The sequence below is a fragment of the Mus caroli genome, chromosome 13, assembly GCF_900094665.2.
Source record: "Mus caroli chromosome 13, CAROLI_EIJ_v1.1, whole genome shotgun sequence".
Lineage (NCBI taxonomy): Eukaryota > Metazoa > Chordata > Mammalia > Rodentia > Muridae > Mus > Mus caroli.
This window is the reverse complement of record NC_034582.1, coordinates 84,731,739-84,740,118: the sequence shown is the minus strand read 5'-3', so window position 1 is coordinate 84,740,118 and position 8,380 is coordinate 84,731,739. Positions and strand designations below refer to the sequence as shown.

The following is an 8,380-nucleotide window of genomic DNA, read 5'->3' as shown; positions in this document are numbered from 1 at the left end:
CCCGCTAGAGTTCCAGTGCTCTGGGTGGGCAGATGCGGAAGACTGCCGCACGCTTTCCACATGGCCCCGGGTGGGTGTCTGGCTGTTTGAAGCCACTTACCCCCACTCGGCGACAGGGGCAGCCCTAGGTACTAGGTTCCCAGCCTCTGGCATCCCATGCTGGATATGGTGGAGGAGCTGAGAACAGAATAGTCGCTCACCCCTCCCCCCCGCCCACCTGGGGCGGTATTGAGCCCCGAGAGCAGGGGGATGGTTCCCATGCAGGCGAGAGTCCTTTGTCAGGTCCACAGCTGGATCACAGGAAGACCTTCCTGCAGGAGTTTAGACATAGCTCCTTAGGAGAAAGCCTATCCCATCATTCAAGCACGGTAGGCCTTGATGATCAGAGACAGTCTATAGTTTTAGAGCTTTATTGTAGAAAGGTGGTGAAAAAGAGAGAAGGTAGAAAGAGAGAGAGAGAGACTGGCCTTGGACACATGGAGAGAGGGGGGAAGGGAGAGAGAGGGAAGGAGGGCTAGAGAGTAAGAAAGGTAAGGGCTTAAAGAAGAGTGAGAAGGGGCCAAGCAGCCCCTCTTATAGTGAGCTGGGCTATCTTGTTGCCAGGTAACTGTGGGGAGGAGCATACCTGTCTATAGTCAGGTAACTGTGGAGATGGAGTCTATCCAGAATGCCAGAAACGTGGGACATTGTCTGTGTGACTGATAGTCACAGAATTATGGAGTTGGGGGCTCTGTGGTTTTAGGCACCTGTCTCTGGGAATGTGGCTTGCTTTTCTGTCTCTTGTAGAATTCTCTACTGGGAGCAAGCCCCATTCAACCAAAATAGGCTGTCTATCACAGTCCCACAGATGATGATGACAACGATGATGATGACAGCATCTCAAGTGGTCCAGAACTAACTATGCGGCCAAGGATGAAGTTGAACTTGTGGTCTTCTTGTTTTCAGCTCTCTACTGCTGGAAAATAGATGTGTGCCAGCTCACCCAGCATATTATTAAGTTATTATCACAACCCTTCCCCTTTGTTTCTGTATTTTTTCATTTTCCCCATTTATTATGCTTCATTTCCCTTTTGTAGTTTTCTGAAGGGGTGCCTGGTGCCACATGAGGAGGAGACAGCACACAATGAAGAGAAGAATGTCACCAACAAGTCCCTAGCTTCCCTAAAATCCATTACTTCCCCCAAAATTCAATTAAAAACAGCCCTTCTCAGGCTGCAGAGATGGCTCAGTGGTTAACAGCTCTGCCTGCTCTTCCAGAGGACCCAGGTTGGATTCCCAGCACCCACATGGTAGCTAACTCATGTTTCAAGGGATCCAAGGCCCTCTTCTGCCCTCTGAAGGCACTGTACACATGTGCTGCACAGACGTGTATGTGGGTAAGACACTCATACCCATAACATAATAATTTAAAAAATTAAAGATAGCCTCTGTCACCTACTAGTACTTTTCCACTCGAAGTATCAAGTTCTGAAGCAACAAAAATGCCTATGTTTCGTTTGGAAAGACTCTCAGTGTTATAGGATTTTATTATGTGTAGTTTTTGCCATCTCATTTTCACCAGAATCCTTTTTACCCAGCATATAACAGCCAGCATATAACAGCATAGAAAATACTGGACGTTGTTCTGATATCTTCCAGCACATGCGTCGTTGTCCTGTGCGCATACCTCCTCCTCTTCCCCTCTGAGGCAATTCTTTAAAGCACCCCTGCCCCTGATTCTACAGAAAACCTTCACAGGAGGGAGAACTTCGCTGGCTGTTACGGTAGAACGCTCTCAAAGCCATCCCACCGGGCATGACTTTAGCTGCTCCTAACTCCAGAGCCAGAGGTCCTCAGTATCCCTCTCAAGCCCGCTCAGGTAGATGGAAAGTTCACATTCAACAGAGAACTATGACCTAGGACACGTGTGGAAACAGAGGTAAATTCTAGAGAATGTTTTACCAACTAGTTTACCTTAAAAATGTCTGGAAAAATAAATACTTGGTTGATTTGAGAGAGAAAGGCAACCATTTTCTGGAAAGCAGTATGAGAACCTTAGTTAAGTGTGTGCAGCAGTCACTCAATAGGGCAACTTCCCGTAAAGGGCTCACTAGCGATGCATTTTCTCTAAAACCCGCTCCCTAATGCTTTAATGCAATGAATAATTGAAAAGCTAAATGCTGCGTTAAAACTCTGTGCTTCAGATAGAGCCATTGTCAGGCCTCGCCTTCCTTCCTCTCCCTCCACCCCCACCCCCAGTGCATCCTGGGAAAGCTATCTTTTTATTGGCTGAAGGTGCTGTCAGTCACTTGGCAAGAACAGTCCAGCCTCTGCTCTGCTCTGCTCTACAAATTAACAGATGCGCTTGGCTTGAAGAAGCATACACTTCTTGATGGGAAGAAAACTCTTGTTTAGTTTCTCACTTTTGTTCTTATGTATGGTGTTTTCAGTCAGTTTGGATCAGATACTTGCCAGGAAGAATGTAGGGTGAGTAACGGCCCATCCTTTAACGCGATGTGTTTGTGAACCTCGGTGCAAGTGTGATATTAGATGTTCTGTTCTTTCTTTATAGAGTTACGTTCCTGCATTTATTTATGGTTCAAAAATGTATAAGCTAGGTTATACCATACAGCTAACGACAGTATTTATTATACTAGACTTTTATTGTAAGAGGCAAGGACTATTGTTCAAAACACTAAGAAACACTGCATTTGTGTTAAATATACCACTGCTTAACCGACTCTCAGATCAGACCTGGTTCCGGTTTCTTTTATGTTTATAAATAGGGGCTAAGTTCACAGTGTCTCCTGTCATAATTATGAGTGGAGACCTTAGGGATGCGTAACCTGTGAGCCCAAGGAAATGATGTTAAGTCGCACTGATTAATAGAAGGTGCCGATGGTTTAGGACAGCCCTTGCAATTAACAAGCACCGTTTTTGTTTTCTTGTCTGTTTTCTTTCTATATCTTACAAAGGAATACACACTTGTCTCTAAAAAAGTATATTTAGAATCTCAACCGCAGCCACTGTATGTCTTATTCCCCAATTATTCATGATGTGCCATCTCACCAAATGCACTGGGGACATTCGTGCGAACACAGAGCCCAGCAGCAAGCAGGTTGATCTGGCAAAGCTCCTTGAAGAACTCCTAAGTCAGCAGCTGATAACAGCTTTAAGGATAGACATTAAACATGTTCTGTTCTTTTCTCTCCCTAAATTAATTGGTGCTTTCATTGAAGGTCACTTTTAGATAGGACATGGCTTAAATGTCTTCGGTGGTTAAATGCTACTTTGTTTTGTTTGGGACAGGTCTCTTAAAGCCCAGGCTGACCTTGAATCTGCCTATAGCCAACAGTGGCCTTGAACTTCTGACCTCCTACCAGGTTCCAAGGTCTGGGATTATGAGCACGAACCTGGCTTTATAATATCATGGAATCCTGCACTTTTGTGCTACTGAGCAATAAAGTTTAGGGCCTTGTGAATGCTAAGCAAGTGCTGTATCACTGAGCTCTATCCAAGTCTATAAACCGTACTCCACCCAGTTTACATAGAAATAAGTGGTTTTTTGTATTTCTTATAATGGCAAAAAAAAAAAATGTCAAAATTTAAAAAAATCAAATTCTGCTTTTATTAGAGCAAGATATATATAATTTTAGTTTCAGGAGCATCATAGATCTTAGAAATTATATAAACAGCTATACTCTTCCAGATAGTTATAATATCTACATGTTACTAACTAGTACATATGGAAAATGTGATATGTATATGCAATAAAATTTTATTTCATCCTAAAGAAAGAAATGATGACATTTGCAAGAAAATGGGTGTAACTGAGCTATTAGGTAGCATCTCTGACTTAGAAGCAGAAATACAGCTTGTTTTCTCTCTTAGGCAGATCCTAGATTTTAATATAAGTGTGGGGGGACCGAACAGTGTAGGTCATGAAACTAGAAAAGGGATCATGAAAGGAAAATGGGAGGACTAAAGGGAGGGTTGGGGAGGAGCACAGAGAGGAGGTGACTGAGTACATGTGTCCTAGAGAGGAAGGGGCTTTGGGGAAGAAAGAGGAGATGGGTGGTGGTGTGGGCGTGGGAACAGAGCCGGGAGGACAGTCAGTGAAAGCAAATTATGTCTGACAGTCTAAAAATGAAACCCATTATTCTGTGCGATAATTTGAACATTAACAAAGTGTACGTTAAGTCGTGTAGGTGGCCATTCTAATCCAGTAATACATGCTAACTCACCATGAGGGAACCGGTAATTCCTATTTTGTAAATGTTCTGTCACATCATGGATCTGAAATGATCTTTTAACTCTGTAGGGCTCTCCCTAGGAGAGATGACAGCAGGTTAATGCTATACACATTTCCTAAGCTGAAGAGTGGTGTGGGACATACTGGGGCATGAGATGGCTCTGTGGGTAAGAGCATTCTTGCAGTGTAAAAGTGAAGGCCCGACTTCAGACTTCAGCATCCAGTTAGAAAAGCAAGCGTTGGCCATGTGTGCCTGTAACCCCAGCCCTACTGTGAGTGAAGAAGGGACGAAGACTTTGGAGTTTTCTGGCTACCAGCCTAGCTGCAAAGCAGTGAGCTCCAGGTTGGGTGAGAAAGCCCACTTCAAGGGAGCAAGGCGGAAGGCTATGGGGGAAGACCCCTGGCCCCCTCCTCTGGCCTCTGTATACACACATGCCCACACCTTATACACATATGTAAACACACACATAAAAGGAAAACAATCCTGTAAAAGAAAAGAGTGAAAGTCACCATTCATTCTTTTTGGAAAGTTGGATTGGTTCTTTTGTTTGTCTGAGATGGACCTCTCACTGTACAGCCCTGCCTGGCCTGGAACTCCCTCTGATGTCAATCTATTCTAGCTTGTGTGTTTGAGACAAGGTCTCTTCGCTGATCTGAATCTTGCTAATTTAGCTGAGCTGGCTGGACACTGAGTCCCTGGTCTCCTCTTGTTTCTGCCTCCCAAGTGCTAAGATTACAAATATATGATTCCATGGCCGGCTTTCTAACATGGGTTCTGGGACTTGAACTCAGGCCCACATGCTTAACCGATGAGTTATCTCCCCAGGCCCATAGTCACTTAAAAATATTTTTGTTATATTAATTATACATATGAGGTTTCATTATGATGTCTAGCCATTTAGAACTATATTTTATGAAAGGGCCTTATTTAGTTGCCCAAGCTGGTTTTGAGTACCCTGTGTAGACTCAGAAGAAAATGAGTTTTTGATTCTCCTGCTTTAGACTCTTGAATAGCTGCCATTGCAGGCTTGGGCTACTAGGCCAATCTAAATTTAATTATTTACACAAGTGTTTCTCGATCTGTTCACATAGAGAGTTGTGGACAGCTGTTAGTTTTTCCTATCATTCAGATATTACATAGGGATGCATATTTTGTTTTGGTTGAGATCAAATTTCTAACAAAATCTCACTTGCTCAGACTTAGGGTTCTGTGTAAAGCCTGTCTGCACTGCAGTATATTGATCAAGAATGACATTATTGGGGCTGGAGAGATGGCTCAGAGGTTAAGAGTGCTGCTGGCTGTTCTTTCAGAGGTCCTGAGTTGAATTCCCAGCAACCACATGGTGGCTCACAACCATCTGTAATGGGTTCTGGTGCTCTCTTCTGGCCTGTAGGCATACATGCAGGGAGAACACTGTTTACATAGTAAATAAATAAATAAATATTTTTTAAAAATGACATGATTTTTGTATGGTTTGACCAGAGATGCATTAAAATGGAAGTGAACTTCTTTGTTTACTTTAAGTCCTTCATTAACAAACACATGGAGAAATTTGATTAATAGACTAAAGTCTCAAATAGATGAAGCAGTTTAATGGTATTATGACTTGTTCATTCATTAAAATACTTATAGTCACAAGTATTCCATAAACTCCTCTATAAGCTAGGAATTCCCAATTGACTCCGTACATTTTATTATTCCTAGGTAAAATCTACTTTATCAGTTCTATGTTTTTTTTTTAAACTGAAGACACTTAAAAATTGAATATACAAGTTGGTATTATGACATATAGCTTGTGAATAACATTTAAACTGAAGAAAATTTAAAGTTGTATGTGTGTGCGCGTGTGTGTGTATGAAAAAGCTTTGGCTCTCCAGAAAGTGTTTTCTGCTTGTTAGCACTTCTTTCGTATATTCAGCGATGTTTCAACTCACATGGCAGGATTTGGAGGTTAGGTAGGTAGAGATGTTTTACGTAAGACACACATTGCTCAGGAAATTAAATTTCTCAGTGCCCCCAAGTTCACGAGAATAAGATTGGCCTTCGAGGACTGACTTATGCCAACCCCTTCCATGAGGGACTTAACATGGCCTCCGAGGACTGACTCATGCCAACCCCTTCCATGAGGGACTTAACAGACATGTCTCCTAGGCTGTGTGTGGCTAAGCCGCAGAACGCACGCCTTGTGTGAAGGAAGCACTAGGTTCACTCCCCGCACTGCAACAATAAATAAATAAAACATTCCACGCAAACTGGTACATATGAAAGCTCTTAAATCTTGTCAAGTCCCAAGCTACAAACATCACACATGCCTGTAAAACGTGAAAGTGTGTAAGACAGATACAATGTGTTCTATCTATCTATCTATCTATCTATCTATCTATCTATCTATCTATCTATCTATCTATCCAGTGAGGTATTTCCTAGAAATGGATTAGAATAAAACCCTGAGAGAAGAAATAGTGTTCATAAATTCCAAAGTCATGTGTTAAGAGTAAAAGAAACCAGATAAGGGATACATTTTATGTGACTATTAATTTACAATTCTGTAAAATGAAAACTCATACAAAAGGAGAACCAGTCTATGCGCTTGGGATGAAAGGTGGATGGTGACGGGCACACTGTGGCGATGCTTGGAGAACCTCTGGTGAGTGGTAATGGTAGTCTTTAACTCTGTTGTAGCTCTAGTGTCATGGTTATGCTCCTGCAACACTGGTGCTGACCCCATTACATGGATACAGTTTACTGTATAAAAATTACACTTGAATACTGTACATAATGGTGAACAAACTGTAGCATACATGTATGTGTGAGGAGCAGGTAGGAGACACTTCCTCAAAGTTGTCACCTGTAGACATTTTCACTAGCTAATTAGAATACTGTATTTAATTTGTAACTAGCTCTAGTTAATTATGTATGAAGGAAGATTGGCTGAGACACTAAGGCTGAATGGGGGGTTGGGGTACGTGTGTCTTGGCTTGCATTTCTAAAAAGATTTATTTTATTTTAAATCATTGGCATATGGGTGTGCATGGGTACTGGAGGAGGCCCGAGGCATTAGATCCCCTGGAGTCAGGAGTCCGGAAGTTGTGGGCCTCCTTCCTGATGTGGGTTTTAGGACTAGGGCTTGTCTTCTGGAAGAGCAACACGTGTTCACTGAGCTGCTCTCTAATCCCCTGTACTGCACTTTTTTATATGCTTGGAATACATGACAAAACATTCCTCTATCTCCTATCCTAACATTTTACTTTAGAAATTCATGTTAGAGAGCTTCACAATAAAGAGCCATCCACTGTAATGTCCTGGAGCAGTGGTTCTCAACCTTCCTATTGCTGTCCCTTTACTGCAGTGCCTCATGTCATGGTAACTCCAACCATCAAATTATTTTGTTGCTGCTTCATAACTGTAATCTTGCTTCTGTTATGAATTTTTTTTTTTCGAGACAGGATTTCTCTGTGTAGCCCTGGCTGTCCTGGAACTCACTCTGTAGACCAGGCTGGCTTCGAACTCAGAAATCTGCCTGCTTCTGCCTCCTGAGTGCTGGGATTAAAGGCGTGCGCCACCACACCCAGCCCCTATTATGAATTGTAATGTAAATATCCGATATGCAGGACATCTGTCCTGTGTCCCCTCAAAGGGATCTCAATCCACATGTTGAGAACCACTGTCCTAGAAAGTCAGCGCAGTGGGAGAAATTTGTGTTAGTGAGTTTACTATAAAGAATTACTCTACACATGCTATTTGGGGGTGGGGGGTGGGGTGGGGAAGAGGCTCATTTCTCTTATGGTGTTGGAAGCTCAAGGGCCAGAAGCCTGAGTTGACACAGATCTGGTGAGGGTCCATGCCTGATGGCTGATGCTGAGATGAAGGGTAATTGGGGAACAAGGAGGCACATCTTCAGCAAGGAAATTGAGAACAGGAAGGGCAACTGTTGCTCTTTTTATAGCACTGTTCTCAAAAGAAATACTGAGGGCGTGTGGGAGAACCACCACTGGGTTGTGTAAGAACCACCACACATTAAGGATGTCTGTGTCACCCACCTGCTGCCACCTGTCTGCTCAGTGTCCATTGGAGGACATTTATTTATTTATTTATTTATTTATTTATTATATTTTTTTTATTACATCTTTTCCTCATTTACATTTCCA

The 8,380-nt window shown here is 42.6% G+C and overlaps 1 protein-coding gene across 1 annotated transcript in view; it reads left to right on the top strand.

Moving 5' to 3' along the window:
* The first annotated feature begins 2,307 nt into the window (after positions 1–2,307).
* Atp6ap1l (ATPase H+ transporting accessory protein 1 like) overlaps positions 2,308–8,380 on the top strand; it is a 25,816-nt gene continuing 19,743 nt past the window's right edge. Inside the window, exon 1 of the mRNA XM_021180952.2 lies at positions 2,308–2,466. Within this exon, the coding sequence (XP_021036611.1) occupies positions 2,372–2,466 (95 nt within the window). The 5' untranslated portion in view covers positions 2,308–2,371. The remainder of the gene's footprint in view (positions 2,467–8,380) is intronic.